General features: G+C 32.4%; 1 protein-coding gene across 2 annotated transcripts in view; it reads right to left on the bottom strand.

Annotated features, from left to right (window-relative positions):
• Window positions 1-16,407: 16,407 nt before the first annotated feature.
• The window catches only part of LOC127716239 (mucin-6-like), a 29,729-nt gene continuing 24,457 nt past the window's right edge, over window positions 16,408-21,679 (bottom strand). For both annotated transcript variants that reach the window (XM_052222364.1, XM_052222363.1), the window contains exon 3: window positions 16,408-18,624. In XM_052222364.1, coding sequence (XP_052078324.1) covers window positions 16,511-18,624 — 2,114 coding nt within the window. In that variant the 3' untranslated portion in view covers window positions 16,408-16,510. The remainder of the gene's footprint in view (window positions 18,625-21,679) is intronic.

The following is a 21,679-nucleotide window of genomic DNA, read 5'->3' on the forward strand; positions in this document are numbered from 1 at the left end:
GTGTGCGAACATAAAACCTTAGTTTGTGTCTATACCAAGTGAGGCTTTCTGGACCTTAAGTTGTTTGTCATCGTTTGTACTGTATCATATGTTTTTTCTTAAGTCTAGTACAGTATATGTTGTTGAAATTAAAATCCTATCAAAACACGTGTTTCCCAAAATTTCCCATCTTTTCACATAAAATAAGGTTTTACCACACTTTTGACCCCAGGGAACAATTAAGGATGGCCTAAATAAATTGTACCTATAAATCGGTTTTGTTAAATTCCAGCGCAACAAGATATTTCTCAAAATTTGAGATTTTAAACAAGAAGTAAGTTTATACCAATTTTATTTTAAATTTGTTTTCCAATTTTTGAAATACTTATCTACACTTACATATCAATCCTTGATGAAATCTTAGCATAAGAAGACAATTTCATTGTATCCTCCAATTTAACCACAAATCTTGCACCAAGATTACATGGAAAAGCATATTATAGTATACATTTTACATAGATCTTGAGTTTTGTTGTAATTGAAGCAAAAAGTTGTTTGTTCAAATCTGTAAAATTTTCAACAAAAGTTTATTTTTACTCCAATCTTTTCCCAATTTTCATAATAATCAATCGAGAATGTGACACTTTTGGATAGTATAGTATACCTCTTTATATATTTTTGTTGAAAACTTAGCACAAAAAAAGGTGCTTTACAAAATTTCTAATTTCTAAACACAAGAATGCAGACACTGAAATGTCTTGCCTGCTTTACTTAATATTGTGACTAAATTTATGTTGAAAATATAAGAATAAGAAGATGTGGTATGATTGCCAATGAGACAACTCTCCACAAGAGAACAAATTACTCAGAAATTAACAACTATAGGTCGCCATACGGCCTTCAACAATGAGCAAAACCTATACCGAATAGTCAGTTATTGAAGGCATCGAAATGACAAATGTAAAACAATTCAGAAAAATTATGGCCTGGTTTATGTACAAAATAATGAACGAAAAACAAATAAGATATAAAGCAACAAATAACAAAAACTGAATTACAGGAGTCAGTTTCACAAAAAACTGAATTGTTCATGACTTACAAACAATCTTAGTCGTAAGTTTTTTTGTGAAACCAACTCCAGGCTCCTGACTTCGGACAGGCGAAGTCTGTAATATGAAGTTTTTACTATAAGTATCACATACATTTAACATTATCAATCATCCTTGAAAATGAGGTCAGATGAACCATACCAAATAGACACCTTACGTACAATCATTGCATACAGCAAATATTGTTCACATGTTGCTTGTAGTATCTGACTAACTGACAAAACCGTGAAAACTAAACATTGACCAATGAATAGTGAACATGTGTTCAAGGTCATACATTGTCATATGAAACCTGCCAGACAAACATGTACACCTAACAATCATTTAATACACCAACTATAATGGCCCTTTTTATGCCCCCGCGACAAAATGTCGAGGGGCATATTAATTTACCCCTGTCCGTCCGTCTGTCTGTCCGGATTAGGATACATTGTTTGTCTGGCTATCTCTTCCTACAGTTTTGGAGGTACAACTTAAATATATTTTTTTGGATGTTCATTCACATAATGAAGATGTACATGACCACAGAATTTTGTTTTTTTTTAAATATTCTGAAAAAGACAGGTAGTTGGACTTTTTAGTCATTTTTTTGTTACTAGAGATCATGGTTTGTCCGGCTATCTCCTCCTACAGTTTTGGAGATACAGCTTTAATATTTTGTAGGATATTCAAACACATAATGGAGGTGTGCATGGCCACAGGAGGGGGGCATTGTACATATCTAGTTACTTATAGTATCTGAAAAATAGACCAAAAAACAAAATTAAACATTGTTCAATAAACCGTGAAAAAAATTGTCAAGGTCAGATGAAAGCTGCCAACCGGTCATATTTGCCTAACAATCATTCCATACACCAAATAAATCTAGTTTACCTATTGCTTACAGTATCTACGTTATGGACCAAGAAAACTTAACCTTGATCATTGATCCATGAAATGAAGTTGAGGTCAGGTAAACCCTGTCTGATGGACATGTCGTAAGACCTTGTAAGGAACCAATATACCAAATACAGTTATGCTATTACTCATAATAATGGAAATTCACTCAACAAAAAAATAAAATACTCTAGACGGCTGAGCTTGATACGACCGCAGAACACTGAACAAGTATGGACACAACATTCAAGCTTAATACAGCTCTATATTTGGATTGTGATTAAAATTTGACACAGTATAGGTTTCTGAAACGGAAGAAATGTGGTCTATGAACTTTAAAAAATTTGAAATAAGACATTTACCTGCATTTGCATTATGGTCTGATATCCAAAATCTGAATGCTTGGTTAGATTCAGCATATCAAAGAACCCATAGAATTAAATTTTGGTTAAAATCAAAACTAAGTTTAATTTTGGACCCTTTGAAAACCAGACCCAAAATAAAAATTCTAAATACACAGTTACAAAATTTTATTTTGGACCTAAAATAACCTCAATGTGGACCAATTTCAAAACGGACCCAAAAATAAAAATAGTGTACATGGTTAGTTTTGGCATATCAAAGAAACTAAATAATTTAATTTTTTATGAAATCAAACAAAGTTTAATTTTGGACCCTTTGGACCTCAATGTGGACCAATTTAAAAACGGGCCCCAATAATCCAAAATCGCAATATCCAGTTTGATTCAGCATATTAAAGAACCCCGCAAATTCAAGACTTTGAATTAAACCTCATTGAAATTGGTTAAGAAATAAGCAATTTATACAAAAGGTGTTGTTTTTTGCCCATTTTTCCTTTAGAACGGTTTGCACCATAATCCCCAAAATCAATCCAAACCTTTCTTTTGAGGTATGGAACCTTGTGGTAGAGATAGAGATCCACAATCTTATACCAAAGTTATTGTCCTGAAACAAGAACAAGAACAAGAGGCTCTCGAGAGCCTGTGTCGCTCACCTGTATCTTCTGTGGTTTTGGAAATCATGTAAAATAAGGTTTGAATCATGATAAATAGTATAAGATACCCTAATAATGATTGAGGAATTAAAAAGCAGGTCATCCCACTAGTAACTAGACTTACAATAGTTGCTCAAGACCCCTTATCATTTTTTAAAGTAGTTTTCAAGTTGTGACCATTTGAAATTGTTTTCCCTTAGACTTCTATAGTAAATCCCTTTGTTCCTTTTTTAGCCATTGCGGCCATGTTGGTTGGATGACAGGGTCATCGGATACATTTTTCAATCAAAATACCCTATTGAAAATTGTGGCCAAGTTTAATTCTATTTGTCCCAGTAAATTCAGTGGAGAAGATTTTTGTAAAAGATTGAAAAAAAATTACGCAAAAAATTGTTCAAAATTTGATTATAAAGGGCAATAACTCCTTAAGGGGTCAATTGAAAATTTTAGTCATATTGACTTATTTGTAGATCGTACTTTGCTGAACATTATTGCTGTTTACAGTTTATCTCTATCTATAATAATATTTAAGATAATAACCAATAAAATGCTTCGCTGGGCGCAGGTTGATTTGACCGCAGAGGTCGAACCCTGAACATTTAGGGCAAGTATGGACACAACATTCAAGCTTGATACAGCTCTGAATTTGGATTGTGATTAAATATTTGACACAGCATAGGTTTCTGACACAGAAAGAATGTGGTCTAAGAACTTGAATTTTTTTAATTGACCTATTATGGTCCAATGTCCAAAATCAAAATACATGGTTAGATTCAGCATATCAAAGAACCCCATGAAATCAAACAAAAAAGTTGAATTTTGGACCCCAACTTGGACAAACTTGAAAACGGGACCCAAAATTAAAAATCTAAATACACGGTTAGATTTGGAATATCAAAGAACCCCAATAAACCAATTTTTGATGAAATCAAACAAAGTTTAATTTTGGACCCTTTTGACCTCAATATGAACCAATTTGATAGCGGGGCCCACAAATAAAAAATCTAAATACATGGTTAGATTCATCATATCAAAGAACCCCATATATTCAGTTTTTGTTGAAATCAAAAAAAAGTTTAATTTTGGACCCCAATTTGGACCAACTTGAAAACTGGGTTTAATTTTGGACCCTTTTGACCTCAATATGAACCAATTTGATAGTGGGGTCCACAAATAAAAAATCTAAATACATGGTTAGATTCAGCATATCAAAGAAACCCCATATATTCAATTTTTGTTGAAATCAAACAAAGTTTAATTTTGGACCCCAATTTGGACCAACTTGAAAACTGGGCCAAAAATCAAAAATCTAAATTCATATAAATAAAATTTTGGTAACCTACAAAATCAAAGAATTTCTAATTTGCTACTTAAATGAGTGATTTATATATAACCTATTTCAATAATTCCCCTGACTGTATATATATATTATAGACTTTATAGTAACAATGTTGCAATTTTTTATGATTAAACTGAACATGTTAATGAACCATTGGCTGTTGCCTGTAGTCCAAATAAAAAATTCAATAAAAAAAATCCCATAAACTAATTAAAATACAAATATACATGTACATAAATTTTGAAAATTACTATCAAAAGTGTAAACACATATATATATAATATCCCATTTAGTTTTATTTAAAATTACCTCAGGAAATAGTTTCTGGTGATTTCTCTCATTATCAGGTATAGATCTGGCTGGAATGTCAGACTTTTTTAATAGGACAATCCCTCAGACATAAGAGAACCGGTCCTAATGTTCTAGTGAGGAACCTTGGCCCTCTCACGTCAAATACTGGTAGACAATTTCTGAAAGACAATTCAACAATAAACATTGATTTCAAAAAGTTCAGATAAGACTAATTAAAAGTGAGGTAACTAAATAGTTCTTTAATCCAAACAAATTTTAGATCTAAGGAAGTTAAATACATGAAATACAAACAGTAACAATTTTCAGACCTGCCAACTCGAGATCTGATATCAATACACATCTTGAACCAAATTTTATTCAATGGCTTACAGGAACATAAGATACTGATTGAATTTAAAATACTTTCAAATTTCTTATCAACTGCTTTAACTTGATAAATCACATTTCCCACATTAATTAATAAAAGAAAATTTAATATAAGTTTGGATTTACAAACGGAACTGTACATGTATGCAGAGTATATCTAAAATAATGAAGTTGTTCGCCCAACCTTTTCTTAATTCAAGGACAAATAACATATCAAAAGTTGGCAGTTGATGATTAAAATGGTGTATAAAGTTTCTGCAATTCATAGAAACGCATCACAATATACAAAATGTATCATTCATTTGACATGATTACTGTGATATCCAGTGGCAAGTGTTTCATAAATATTCAGTAAACAAATTTCAAATAATTCTTATAGTTAGGCATGTATGGGTTTTGCTCATTGTTAAAGGCTGTACAGTGACATATAGTTGTTAATTTCTGTGTCATTTGGTTTTTTGTGGAGATTTGTGGCAATCATACCACATCTTCTGTTGTTTTACAAAAATAAAAAGGCCAGATATTTAACTGGCACAGGAAAATGTTTACATGTTCCATAGGGGTACATATTTTGCCTTGCAAAAGTCTGTGCTTAAGCCACTAGCCCAATATCCGAGTCTGGTAAAAATTGATAAAAATTTAGTGAAATTATTTTTAGGGTCTTGCATGTATGAAGGAAAAATGTTAAAATTTCTTGCACAGACTGCAATGGGCATTGAGCCTGAGAACCTTAAATAAAACTGTTCAATGGGTATATTAACTTGCTGCAATACTTTTTTCCAAACACATGGAATATATCGTCCCAACTTCCACTTGATGTAGCTGTGCATCTATTTAAATGACACTTATCCCCCTTTTTTTTTTGGGGGGGGGGGGGAGGATTGTTCCTATCGTTACATAGAGAAACTGGGACCAATATACACCAAGGTCTTCTGTTGTGGACGTGTTTTGAGGATCACTGCCTCAAAATGCTATTTTATACGACTTTTTGAGCCCCCTGGCAAGGGTGTTTCAGTTCCCCTTGAGTTTCACATCATAAAAACACAACTTGTACAAGCCTATCTTCGGGAAAATAGAGTAAATTACTTTACTTTTATCTTCAATACCGACAACAAACGAGCAGCATGTTTATTGTTCACTTTAGCAGCTTGCTAAGTTGCTTTTTCAATTGTTTTCGCTAGAGTTGTGAGTTTGACACAAAAACAAGGGCCCAGCGGCCACTTCAAAAGCCTGCCCATTTGTGGGCGATTAAGTGTCGTCCATAAAATTTATGCCACACGAGTCGGGCGAGTTTCGGTTATCTAACTTTCAATTTGGGCAACTTGAAATTACTCCACTCACCTGTACCGTGGCTTTCTGTGACACACTACCATCTTCGAAGCGGCGTAGAGGAACAATAATGCGTAACTGCGCATGCTCGAGATCGTTCATTTCAAAAAGTAAAATTAGCCCATTCCGGACGGTAAGAGACACGTCATATGTATCAAAGAAACATAAAAAGTCACACGGACAAAGCACACAAGTAAAAATGAAAAATAATACAAACAACACAATGACGGGATGCATAAGTACAGAGCCACGTCAAATGTATATCACCAAAAAAGACCAAATAGTAAAAGTAATATTAATAAAGACAAATAAAAGAACACTTTAACCCGTTATTAAGATGATAAACAGCGTCATTACGCAGAATCTATACTGAGATATTACGGTTAATGCAACTAGATATATTTTAATGATTTAGGAGGGGGGCATTCAGCAATTTGATCTTATTTTATGGTAAAGCAGGATATTCAATTACTGATAATGATATCTTATTGTAAATTCATTCATTATTAATCAGAATAAGTAAACAGACAATTTTTACATAACAAGGATTTTACTAGTACTACGTCAGAAGGATATGTCCACATTTTCTAATTATAAAACCAAATACATGTTCTAAAGAATATATAATTGCATTACCTGTTCTTAGAGACAATCAAAATGTTAGAGCGTTGAAATACAATATGTTATGAGGAAGTAAATGTATACATGAACGCATGCTGATTAATCAATATAAGTAATGACAGCTGTAAATGTAATAAGCAAATTTAATATTGAAAAAAACTGTACATCATTTGTTACAAAAAACTAATGTGGATGTCTTTCTACACGTTTAAAATCCCTGTACATGTACAATACATAATAACTACGTTCGCCGTGACAAACATACTGTGTACTGGTATCATCTGTTTACCTGCCTCCAGCACACACCAAGAGAGAGAGATGTGTATTATCGGTATTTATTATTGTGTTGTCAAATATAAGGGTAAATTGGATAGCCCCTGTCACGTATGATACCGTTAATTATCGCGGGATTTAAACTAAAACACGCATATGATTTCGAGATCAGGGTTGATGAGTCGCTTATGTGAAAAACTGGTCTATTCTAAAGATTACTGTACTGGTTCAACGGACACATGGAAAGCTTGATAGAAATGCTCATAATCAGTACTAGTTAACTAATTACTATCCAACTGATAAGATTGGTCATAATTATATACATTATATTTTCTAAATACTACAAATACTACTAATCTGAGACAATCTTTATGTCTCAATATGATATTTTGGACTGTTTTGGATTGAAAAGCATTTACATGATACTAAAGATATTCTCGTCAGTATTTATTTACCATTATTTTAATCCTATGAAATGGTATTGTATTTGAAAAGGGATATATTTGAATAGTCTTGAGATAACTAGTGTATTCAATAATAATTTATAGTTTTACAGGTTTTTTTTTTACATTGTTAACTATATTACATTGTAATTTTTAGTATTTTATTTTGTATTTATATATGGACTAAGTTTATCAAATCCTTACATCCTGGTAAAAATATCATATCTGTGGTGCTTTTGGTAGATTACGACCTTCTTGTTGGCTGTAATTTGCGTTTAAGGTATATTATTTTTGTAACCTCTTTTACTTCAGTTCTAATTCTTACCACTTATATATTCCATTCGGTCGTCATAGGCTGCCGTCAACATTTTAGTTTCAGTCTGTGTTTCAATATTAAAAATAAAGAGATGTGGTATGGTTGCATATGAGACAACTATCCATCAGGGTGGAAGTGAAGGAAAGTATTTTGAAGATATAAATAACTTTGTCAAAACTTTAAAGACTGAATAATGGACAGACGCATTTCCTTGAGAGAGAGAGATTGCATCTACAGCAAAATTTTGAATAAACTTGTTTTTCTTTATTTTTCTAAATTTTATTGATAAATATATAAATTTGTTTTTTGAACTTAACATATAGCTTTCGTCAAAGTTTTCAGTTTTTCGACGTCAATTACCCTTTGTGAAGCTTTATGAAAGGAGTAGGTTCAGTAAGACCCCTTTTTGGCCCCAAAATATAGCAGTTTTACAAAATTGTTAAAATGTAAACTTTTAACTATTCATTGGAACGAAGAATACTTCTGTTACATACATATGGGCTGTTTTTGATAATACAATGCAAATGTATCGGGTACTAGCATCATGAAGTCATGCTAAATAACTGAAATCTTCGATATTTTAGCATTTTGGTTAATTTTTAGGCGATTTCCGTCTGAAATGGAAGTGGCCGCATTTGTGTTCATTCTTAATATTTAAATGTAAGTTGTATTTGATGATAATACATAACATAGGTTGAGAATGAACACGGATGCGGCCACTTACATTTTTGACAAAAACCATCTGAAAAGTGACATATTATGGCATATTTGATAGATTTTTCATATTTAAGCTTGAATTTGAGCGTCTTTAATGACTAAATCGGTTCAAACCTTTCACATAAACTGATTGAATCGACTGAAGTAGACACTTAAGTGTTTAAAAAGTGTCCAAAATCTTTCATCAGATGAAATTGAATTTTGAGGCCAAAATCGGTCCTTACCGGACTTACTCCTTTGGCGAAACTTCTGTGAAGGCTTCTTCATAATCGACAAATAACATCCAAAGAAAAATTTTGAATCCCCCTTTTCCATTTTTTACTGATAAATTAATGACTACCTTTTTTTTGTAGTATTTTTCTGATAAATTAATGAGTAATTGTTTTTGCAGATAATACATGTATTTAGATAGACTCTGGAGTTTATTTTTTTATCAATTTTTTTTTAGCCATATATAAATTAGGAAAACACTCATGGAATTTAATTTTGGTTTGATAGAAGAAATTTTTTCCAACAAAATAACTTTTCCATGTAATTTCTTCCAACTTATTAACTGCCAGAAGTATTTCATTTCAGGTCTATGTATGATAGAAGAAATTTCTTCCAACTTACTAACTGCCACAAGTATTTCATTTCAGGTCTATGTATGATAGAAGAAATTTCTTCCAACTAACTAACCGCCACAAGTATTTCATTTTAGGTCTATGTATGATAGAAGAAATTTCTTCCAACTTACTAACAGCCACAAGTATTTCATTTCAGGTCTAACAGCTACATTTTTTTCCATTTTAGATCTAAATGTAGGTCTGCTAGAAGAAATGTCTTCCAACGAACTAACTACTTCAAAAATTTCATTGAAGTTTTGATATAAGACATACCTTTCCACTTGCTAACTGCTACAAGTATTTCATTTTAGGCGAATGTTTGATAGAAGAAATTTCTTCCAACGAACTCACAGCTACATGTATTTCATTTAAGATCTAGTTTTGATGGAAGAAATTTCTTCCAACGAGCTAATGCAACTCAAAGTTATTCATTTAACGTTTGATATAAGAAATTTCTTCCAATAAACTTACTGCTCCAATAATTTTATTTTATATCAAATAAAAGAAATTCTTCCATTGAACTGACTTCTTTATGTATTTTTTTAATTACAGTCTGATAGAAGAATTTTCTGATGTGGAATATTCTCATATTTTTACGCAAGTTTCTTTTTTTGTTGTTCCTTACTGAGAAGAAATTTCTTCTAACCATCGAAGTAATCATATTTCAGTCCGTAAAGAGGACATTCCTGGATTTTCCTCTTTTATTTTGGATTGCCTTTGATGTTCTTTCCTTTAACAATCGAACCTTTTCTGATTGGGTTCAATTAATATATCCTCCAGAACTAGAAATAGAAATTAAAGAAACAGCAGAAACGGCTCCCTCTGTCTCATTTTTAGACTTATACCTCGAATTTGACATAAGCGGTCATCTCAGTACCAGAATCTATGACAAACGGGACGATTTTAATTTTGAAATTATCAATTTCCCCCACCTTAGCAGCAATATACCAACTTCACCTGCATATGGGATATACATTTCCCAATTCATTTGGTATTCAAGAGCTTGCAGATGCTACTCAGACTTTATAAAACGTCACCTGTGTCTGAGCAGAAATTGAGGAACCAGGGTTATGTCAAAGAAGGTCTCGTCCTTTTTTTAACAAAAGTTCATCGGAAGATACCAAAGACCTTGTTGATAAATATTCCGTATCAACTTCACAAATAATACATGATGGTCTTGAACTATAGATTCTAGGTACTGACGTTGTTTATCATTTTAATTACGTGATATAGTGTTATTTATTTATCTTTATAAATTATTAACCTTCAGTGTCCATTTTTTGTAATATCCTTTTGGCGTGACTCGGTGCTTATACATCCCGCCATTGTGTTATGGTCATTTTTAGTGTATTCTTGTCTTTCATTTTTGCTTATCTGCTTCTGTTATATACCATTTTGTTTTTCTTTGTTGAAAGTTTTGTTTGTTTTTATAGTGATTAAGATTATAAAACAAAGTTGACTGCTGTACCCCTATTTTTGACATTTTTTCCTTTTATGTTTGTTGGTTTTGTTCACACATTGTTGTCAATATAATGGAATTATATGCGACTGTCATACAAGTTAGAGTTTGAGCTAGCTATAAAATCAGGTTTAATCCACAATTTTCTACATAAGGTAATGCCTGTACCAAGTCAGGAATATGTGACAGTTGTATTCCACTCGTTTGATGTGTTTGAGCTTTTGATTTTGCCATTTGATAAGGGACTTTCCGTTTTGAATTTTCCTTCGAGATCGGTATTTTTGTTATTTTACTTTTTATCCCTTAGTTTATGTTTTGTTGATTTTTAAGAACAATGTAAAAATTTATGGGATTAACAACAATACATGTCGGTATTATGTATAATAGATACAATGAAGAAGCGTTGATTCTTAAAAAAGAAACCATGAGCCCGGAGGGCGAATGGTTTGTTTTTCATGAATCAACGCTTATCCATTGTATCTCTAACTTAAACTATTGTCTTTATAGAATTAAAGCCTTTTCTTGGTTAGAATGTATTGTAAATGAGTTTAAATAACCATGTTATCATGTTCACAGTTGATTGGTTAGAGAAATACAAATATTGCATAACACGTCTGTCTTTAAATTATCAGGCATCTGAATATTATCCGTAATTTACATAATAAGACATATTCGGACTTATTTCTAAGTATAAATAATAAGTATGTTACCAAAATTCCTAGGAAGAAGCATAATTCTAGGAACATCACGATTTACTCGCATAAACATTTGTAAAGATATGTAGTGAACCAGATTAAATCATACTATATTTATAAAACAAAAATAGACTAGTTGAATATAATCATTTTCTTTTCGAATACGTGAAATAGCCAATAATAATTAAAAAAAATACGGGGAAACCCGTTATTATTACAAAAGTATTCACAATAACATACAAAATAAGAAAGACGGAAAAAAACTAAAGAATACGGACAACAAAGAGATTTCAGGGATTCGAACCTAAACCAACAAGTCTCTACCTTTAACTTGGCTCTTTAGCTCATTGATCTTAACCATGTTAACCTAGCTGCTTCCAACTTATATTATACGATTGCCTATCATATAAAGGTAAAAGCCCTGTGTGTCCATTGTACCGATGTGTATCATATGTTCATTTTTATATATATATAAAATAGACTTCTTAATAGACGTGTTAGGAAAAGGTATATGCTCGACGCTGAGGTTGAAAAATTAGACTTTAAATGTGGGTATCGTATCAAAGCAGACATTTGATTTGATTTGAATTACCTGTGTACAAACTGAATCTTGTGTTTTAACTGCACAGTTCTGATATCAACGTATAGTTGTTATAACAGATGTCCCCATGGAAATATTATTATAGACAACTTCATTATAAATATTTTTTATGGAAAGATTAATCCATGACATTTATTTCTTGAGGATGCATATTATATATTTCAAACTATTTTTTTTCCATTTGGAACACTGACAGTGGGAAAGCGGATCGTATAAAAGAAATATGTCCTTAAGAAAGGAGAGACGGGACGCCGAGAGAAAGGAGTCAGTGAAAAGAGAACAAAATCCTGCCCACCCTTGTAAATCGTAGAAACTATAATACATTGTACTTGGTATTTTTAATTTATGCGTTTTCCAAATCAGTTAAGGCGTACCTTTTCATTTTAAGAGGTGTTAACTAGAGGACAAAATTTTGAACGGGTTACAAAAGATGCAAAACTTATTACTAGTATATGTTATTATGAAAGTACATGTAGATCTTGCGGGTGGGCCGATAGGCATTGAGGCGAACGGTAAAAGAGGGTATCCATTTTGTGTGATAAACTCCTTCCACAGTTTTTAACCTAACGGCTTTGAAACTTTGCACAATAAATGTAATATATTCACATGCAGAACATGCCCACCCGCCTTTATTTAATTCATTTTGGAAATATTTTGCGAAGAGGTTGAAACTTCGTGATTTTTCGGTTAAAATGAACATATAATAACCTGTTGAATACCCACTCGGGAATATATCTGCAATGTTTGTTTCCATTAACTACATATGTTCATAACAAGAAAGAATTGAGTATATGTAAATCATATCTCTGCTAGCATATATATTTTGGTATAAGGACCTACTATACATATCCAGTTTAAACGTGAAATATTGAGCATTGCAGAGAATATTTTAGAACTCCATTCCAGGTTTTGCGGGATCCGTGTTCTCAAACTGAGAAAGGTAAATATGCTAGATATACTTACTGGAGGTGTGATGAGATGATTGAAGCTGTTAAGTTTCTCCTTGATATTATTTATGTACGTTTCAGCAACAAAGTTATCGACAGATTGCAGGTATTCCTATGGGCACTAATTGCGCCCCTTTAATAGCAGACTTGTTTTTGTACTGTTATGAATCACAGTTTATGACCGAACTCAGTAAAGACCCGTCTAAATTGCATTTAATTGATAAATTCAACAACACCGATATCTTGATGATATTTTTTCGTTAAATAATCAATAATTTTCTAAATATACTGCCGAAATTTACCCTAAGGAACTTACTTTAAATAAATCAAATGTAAACGCTAATAACTGTCCTTTCCTAGATTGAGATGTTTCAGTTTTACACGGGAAATTTCGCACTAAAATTGACGACAAAAGGGACGATTTTTCGTTCCATATTGTTAATTTTCCTTTTTTGGATGGTGATGTTTCTTTGGCACCATATTATGGTGTTTATATTTCACAAATCGTTCGATATGCCCGGGTCTATTGTGACGTTTTAGATTTTAAGGAACGTAATCTATGTATTACTGGTAAATTATCAAGTCAGGGATTTCGTTACCACAAATTACTTAAAACTTTTACTAAATTCTTCCATAGATATAAAGATTTGGTTTTGAAGTTCGGTTGTACCTGTAGAAAACTTATCTCAAACGGGATAGCACATCCTCATTTTTACGGAGATGTTGTTTACCGTACTCGGAAATTTAGAAACGATCCTGGTAAACTTATCGATCCTTTAAATAAACTTATTCTAAAAGGTTACCAATTCAACACTGTCACTAGATCTTTGAATATTGTTCTTATTGGTATTAATATTGATTTTATTATCAGTAAATTAAAAGCAAACTAAATATTATTGTTATATACATAATATGCACTTTCATGGATCTACAATCTGTCGACTCCTGTATCTTGGCATTGCCGTATGTCGTAATATGTTTTTCTCTGACTGTTTATGACGTCTTCGCAATAAATCCATTGGATGTTGGATGTGTACTGATTGATAATTTAGTCTTAGATGCATGAATTTTTTTATTAGTTGTTATTGGCTTTAACTAGCTGTCAGTAACTGCGAGTACCCTCAGATCTGTACTTAATGTCTTTTTATTGTTGGGATGTACAAGTACCCGTTCACGTCCACTCGGTATTTTTGTTATATGTATTTCTATTTGTATCCATCTGAGTTAAGCCTTTTTCAACTGATTTTTATAGTTAGTTCGTATGTTGTACTGTTACACCACTGTCCCAGGTGAGGGGGAGGGTTGGGATCCCGCTAACATGTTTAACCCCGCCACATTCTGTATGTATGTGCCTGTCCGAAGTCAGGAGCCTGTAATTCAGTGGTTGTCGTTTGTTGCTGTGTTACTTATTTGTTTTTGGTTGATTTTTTGTACATTAATTAGGCCGTTAGGTTTCTCGTTTGAATTGTTTTACATTTTTGATTTCAGGGCCTTTTATAGCTGACTATGCGGGGCTTTGCTCATTGTTGAAGGCCGTACGGTGACCTATAGCTGTTAATTTCTGTGTCATTTGGTCTCTTGTGGAGAGTTGTCACATTGGCAATCATACCACATCTTCTTTTTTATATTGGTGCATTGCAGTTTCAGAGAATATCTGAGAATGTCTGTTCCAGTTTTTACGAGGTCAGTTTTTCTCATGTGTCTCTCGTTTCAGTGTGGAATTGTCAGTTTATATGTCTTGGTTTGTCTTTGTTTATTAATTTCCCTTCTTCTTGGTCGATATTTGTCTTTGGCCTTTTTCTCTAAATCTGTTTCACCCGGTTTGGCCATCCTGAGCCCAGACGTAAGCGTTAAAAAATTGGAAGAAGCCATATCCTGTCATTGTCATTTTTTATATATGAAATAAGGAGATGTGGTATGATTGCCAATTAGATAATTGTCCAACAGAGTCCAAATAAAGCTTATTAAAGCAATTAAAGGTCATCGTTCAACCTTCAACAATAAAAGTTATAAAGGCCAAAAATACGAAAAAACAAACGGCCTGATTTATGACAAAAAAATAAACTGAAAACAAATATCAGACACCAACTCACGACTACGACTGAATAACAGTTTGTTGCTGGGTTAAACATGGTAATGCATCCCTCACCTAACCTAGTGCAGTGGTGTGACAGCACAACGTAAGATCAAACTGTAAACATTGGTTGGAAATGAACTGACTCATACGATCGGCACGAAGCATAAAACTAATATAAAGACTAAAGACAAATACTATTTTCATGTAAAATTAAAAAACTTAGAGCCAAACCAAGAGCAGAAAGATTAAATTATTATCGGAGTGTAGGCCCTTAAAGATTTTAAAAGTCATTGGAAGCCTATGGAGAAATATGAGAGAAAAAACAAAAATTACCAGACTCCAGTGCTATGTGCGGGTTTAGTGGAGTGACACATTAAACTTCAAAAAACTGCGATCAAACATTTCAAACTGACTTACTATGTAAATTTTATCAATTTAGAAGTGAATATTTGCAATACCAATATCCCCCCCCCCCCCCCCATTTCCCGCCCACACGCATATACACGTACATCTCTGTCGTCATAATTTTTTTTATAATCACAAGCAATTATATCATTAAAAAAATTAACATGTTCGAGGTAAAACAAGATGTTCTAAAGTAATATAATTTAAGTGTAGGATAGCTGGTCAACATCACGCATTTTGCCGGTTTAAATCGATAATAAGTGTTTTGACACAGTCCCCATATTTAAAGTCTAATTTGTCAATCTCAGCGTCGAGTATATACCTTTTCGTAACACGTCTATTTGAAACCCATTGGTAGCCGAGAGGTTTCGTTGATGTCAGGCACACATAACAGATTTCAAGGAGGGGTTCGATTCCCATTGAAGGCATATTAAAATTACCAAAATAAAGGTAAGTTTTTAAATTAATTCCATTAGTGAACAGAAATCAGTAAATTTGCAAATTCAAACTTAATAAAATTAGGCACATAAAGGAAACAATTGAATATAATTTGTTGAGCTCAATTCAGAGACAGATTTAGGAAGCGTTGATTCTAGAAAAATAATCGAAGGTAAATGAATAGGCTGACGTCACGACAATGGTTTAAACTTGTAGTTCCTTTATTTGTTGACCTCGTTTTGAAAATCATAATAAATTAGGGTTTCCCTTGTGACTTTTAACGTAGATTTTATAAGTTTTTAGAAGTAGTTCTTTTGATACATAAGCATAGGTAATGCTATTCTTTGTTTTATTTTCATTTGTTTCATTTTTACCAGGACTGGCATATTAATATCAATCACATTTGTATAAAGTTACACGTGTCTTTTTTCTTCTTTAACACTTTAATACTAACATTTATTCATTCGTGCATTTAAATAATTAAATAAACGTTCAAATTTTTTATTCACAATCCGAGAACATATCCATAAATTCTGAAAGTATCACATTCGGATTCTAAGTACATTCTTCCGCTGATTCCTAATAACATTATATTTTCATAAATCTCTCATCGTCAGCAAAATATATAGGATTATCCACACTTTTATCAAGTTCTTCTGTTTTAGAGCATAATTTTTCTTCTGACTGATCCCCGTTAATACTAGAACTGTCATGTGACTGTTCATAACATTGAGTATTAGTTCCGGTTCCTGTAACGCCAACAACTATTCCATCCTCATTCGAGTTCACCCTTATCTGAATGTCGCTCACTGAAGTTTCCTGTTCTTCAATTGGAAGCAATGCCGCTCGCTGATTATCCTTATGATCCATCAATTTCATTCTGACACCGTTCTCCGAGTAAGAACTATTTGGACGCGGGATTTTTGTAAGAGTGTAGTCATACGAATTTGATCCATTTGACATGAATGATGACAATGTAAAAGATCGTGACCTTTTCTTAAGATAATATTCCCGGGCACAAATTATTAGTCCGGCACATACAAGAATAACTGAGATGGCAGTAGCGCAGATTATCACAATGATATCAACTTCGTTTAATCCCATCAGGAAAATTTCTGACCCAATTTCATGATCTGTATATAGATATATTCTGATAGCTTTGAAATTCATTCTATTATTATCAGCGAGAACTGTTATGACAAAGTTGTTATCTTTTATCATCGTCCGAATAATTTCTGTTAAGTTTTTATGTGTTGTGTTATATACATTAAATGACAGACGCAGAGGCCCACATAATATATTTATCGGTACCACACTCATTTTTTTTGTGCCTGACTGAACAACAACGATGTTCACCAGACTGCCCCAAATTTCCTTCAATGCCTCTTTATTTTCTAACGATTTACATTCACCGGTAAACTCAATTTCAAAACTGAAATTGTATAATGTCTTCTTGTGTGAGTTTGGTTTTACAGTTGCTTTAACTCTTTCGTTTATAGAAGTTGTCATTTGCTGATATTGTGAAGACAAAGAAAGTTGAATAGTAATGTGCCCATGTGAAAATATGGAAGATGCATGCGACACGTTTAATAAATTGGATATAGTTGATCCAAGAATAGTTTTACTAACAGTACTATTAGGAAAGCTTAAATGAATCAGTGATGTTTGGCTGGTTGGAACGTTTGTAATGATTGAGGTTGAAAACATTTTTATTGCGGCAACGGATGACAAAGACATTAAACTTAGGTGACTTTTAGAACTTAAATGTGAGGAAACAGTAGCTTGTGTACTTTGGAGAGTCATGTCGACTGAAGATACAGATGCAATAGGCACGCTTGTTGATGTAAAATCACTCTGTTGTCTTAACTTCTGAGTTTTTAAATGTATTGAAGTCGTTGCCATAGCCTGGGCAGCTGTAGAAGATAACAGATGACTCTTTGTAGTCACTTGTGTTTCTAAATGTGATGTCACTGGAGAAAATCCTATCACATTTGTGAAATCTTCGCCTTTGTCACTCGTGATAACTAATGAACTGATTAATTCAGTTGACGACTTTGATGGTCGGTCAATATTCCGAAACGGCCTTGTCGTAATCTCTGACTTGAACGACGTTTGTAACACATGTGCCTGTGTCGTCGTTTGTAGCACATGTGCTCGTGTCGTTGTTTGTAAAACATGTGCTCGTGTAGACGTTTGTAACACATGTGCGTGTGTCGTCTCTTTGTGTATTTCAGACGAAATGTTCGGCGTGTTGTAAATAGATACATTTTGCACCGATAAACTTTCTTCAGATAAAATTGTCGGTTTTGTCACTGAAGAGCTATGATTGATAGTGGAAGTTTTTGAAACAGGTTCATTGTTTGATGGGATAACTGGCGATGTTAACATGTGGGAGGATATCTGTGAAGAATGATCTACTAAATCTATTAATGAGTTTGTTCTGTTATTTATCGTTGTTGCGTTTAGTTCCCCGGGTGTATTAAAAATGTTTATTGTAGATGACGGAAGTGGCATTGCCAGAGTTGTTTTTGTTGACTTAAGCTCCTCAAGATGCGTCTGACGCTCGATGTTTGAAGTTAAAAATGTGTGTGGTAACATTGAACGAGTTGTTGTTGGAACAACATTGTCAATTGTTCGTTTACCTCTTATACTTGAGGATTCAAATTGCGTATCGTCAGTTGATAGTTGTCCTCTTGTAATACCTGGTGAAAGAAAAACAATAAGTTTACTTTATTAACAAAGGCAAGTACGTAGTTTTATAAAAGGGAAAATAAACTAAACGGGTCTTAATGAAAGATGTGATTCTTTGAGGGTTTTAATAAACATGTGAATATTCAGTAAACAAATTTTAAGAATGTGATTACTCTTATAGATGAATTGGCTTGATAAAACGGTAATAACTCAGAAAAAAATACAGTTTGACTGATAATTTCATCAACAACATAACTTGAATACACGCTCGTCAAACTCTTTTTTATAGACAAAAATGTCTGACGTTTGAACAAGTCTTTGAGAAAGAATATTTGACCTTTAAGTAATGGCGTTAGTTGATTTTGAACTGTAATACCTTATATTAAATTATCTGCACCAACTCATAGAAACTCCTCCGTGACATTTCAATCATATTAGAGTATATAATGAATAGTGTAACTGCTGTAGCTTCACAATTCAATTAAATAAAGGCGCCATTTCTAAGTAATTGAAATGTTCCTGAACAACAACGCTTGTCTGTTAAGTAAATGTCACGCTAGAGATTTATTTAAACCTGTATATCAAATCTTTTTCTCAGTCGACATATGTCCCAAGCCGATCGACTTTCAATCTCCTAAAAGCATCAAATCCTTAAAAAAAGATTGTTACGAAATTGCAATCGATTTTGCATTAACGTTATTCCTACATTCTTGAGCAAGCAATATCGAGAAAGATTTATTGAAAAACAAGAAACACATCAAACGTGGATAAAACCTCATAAGCTGCGAAAGTTACAAATTAGAGAAAATTTCTTCTCTTGACATTGTGTTAAGTATTACGTGCATTGCCTAATTAAGGAATTACGACAACAAATCCCTAATGACACCAGTATAAGTTATCTTGTTCCGCAAAAAACACGATTTAGACGAAGAAAATTATTGACAAGTGATTCGTTTTACAGGAATTCTCGTTTATTCGTATAATTCATGTATCTGATAGGCGTTCATAATTAACAGGCTACTGTAGTTGGAGCGATACCTGATAAACAGTCAATTTAGTTCAGTTAAATTACATTTGTTCATCATTCTGAAATAAATTTTTACTTAATCGTAAATCATCTCTCTCTCTCTATCTCTCTGATGTAATTTTTTTAATTTAGCGCTATTTTACACGCGACACTTAAGGTAGATGGGGTGTCTAAATTATAATCCATAGAATTTTTAAATAATTTGCCAAAATGTAGTTTATATCAAGCTTTTTAAAAAAAAAATGATAAAAAGAATGGGTCACGGGGCTTATTTTCACGCTACAGGTTGTTCAAAATTAACAGATTTTGTATAGATTATGCATGGAAAACCCAATTTTCTGCCATAAAACGAAAACTACACCATAGAATTTTGAGATAAAATATGAGAAGATAGCTTTAATAGTATGCTTTCAGATAAGAAAAAGAAAAAATGGGGTCACCGGACCCGTTTTCTTGCTACATAATAAAATAGGTAAATTCCTAACACATTCTATTGTAAAAGTACCTTTACCTGAATTATCTGCCCTTACATTTGAGTTGCCTCCCCTTATGTTTCAAAGTTGGAAATAATTGAATCAAACAAAATTTTTCTGTTTTTTTTGAAAAATACAACCATAAATATGATAAAACATGTCATTTTCTATATTGAAATGAGAATTCTTACACATGAATTACCTACTACTCTCAAAATTTGCACATTCTATTAAAGATCTAGACCGATTGTTTTCAGGTATTACAAAATCAAAGATGGAGGAAGACACCCTATCTACCTTAAAATACATTTTGAAATGATAACTTTAAAAGATCACCGGATTTGCAAAATGTATATATACGACTGAAAAGGACAGCAACAACCTCATTTTTCAGAAAACCACCATAAAGTTTACATTCCGGTTTCTTGTCAATTTTATGAAACTAAGACGTTTAGGTATGGTTTGTTTTATTTTTATCAATTATAAATTGATACAATTGTTATCTGTGCAAAATATTAAAGAACTAAACAATCTTGGTAAATACTTAAAATAAGCTGAGAAACGCTGCTAACTTTTAACAATTTTATGAACTTCATACTCTGCGTTATACTTAAAATTGTATTGTATAAGAGTGATTTTTATGTATTTCAATGTAGTTAACATTTTATTAGTAGATGTCTGTTTATGTGATATGGTGCATGTATAATTAATTTGTCAAAAATTGTATATATATCCTATACTGTACTTGCTTTTGGAATAAAGTATTATTATTATCATTTAACAAAATATTCACACAATAAGAAACATCTAAAAAAAGCCAGTGTATATTATAGCTTCAATAATATTTTAGTTTTAATGCTCTTAAAAGTACAAACTGATAAGGCATTTTGTTGTCTTTGGTTGGCATTACATTGTACATTAACCCTTCTTTCCAAAAAAAAAACGAACTTGTGAGGTATTTTTTCTCCATAATACTTTGATATAAAATACGTTTCTGTTATAAGTAGTCGGCTGATATTCGTGAATTTCAAAACCTCTCAAGGATCAAATGTAAAAGAGACACCTAAGGAGAATTCAATTCTTTAGTTGAAAATAAACTGAAAAAGTCATGGTAAAACGAAAAAGACCAAAAGCCAAATAATAGTTTACAAAACACAACATAGAAAACTAAAGACTTAGCAACAAGAACCCCACTAAAAACCGGAGGTGATCTCAGGTGCTTATGATACGATTCTTAATAAATCATTTGGTCAATTTAAATGACACCTGTCTATATCTATTTTTGTTACTTATGACACCTGGCTATATCTTTTTTTGTTACTTATGACACCTGGCTATATCTTTTTTTGTTACTTATGACACCTGGCTATATCTTTTTTTGTTACTTATGACACCTGGCTATATCTTTTTTTGTTACTTATGACACCTGGCTATATCTTTCATTGTTACTTATGACACCTGGCTATATTTTTTTTGTTACTTATAAGTCTTTACCTTTCATAGGACTCAATTCTTTCATTTGAAGTAAATCCCTAATATTTTTTCATAAAATTGGACATTATTTAA

The sequence above is a fragment of the Mytilus californianus genome, unplaced genomic scaffold (assembly GCF_021869535.1).
Source record: "Mytilus californianus isolate M0D057914Y unplaced genomic scaffold, xbMytCali1.0.p SCAF_9, whole genome shotgun sequence".
NCBI classification, from domain to species: Eukaryota; Metazoa; Mollusca; class Bivalvia; order Mytilida; family Mytilidae; genus Mytilus; species Mytilus californianus.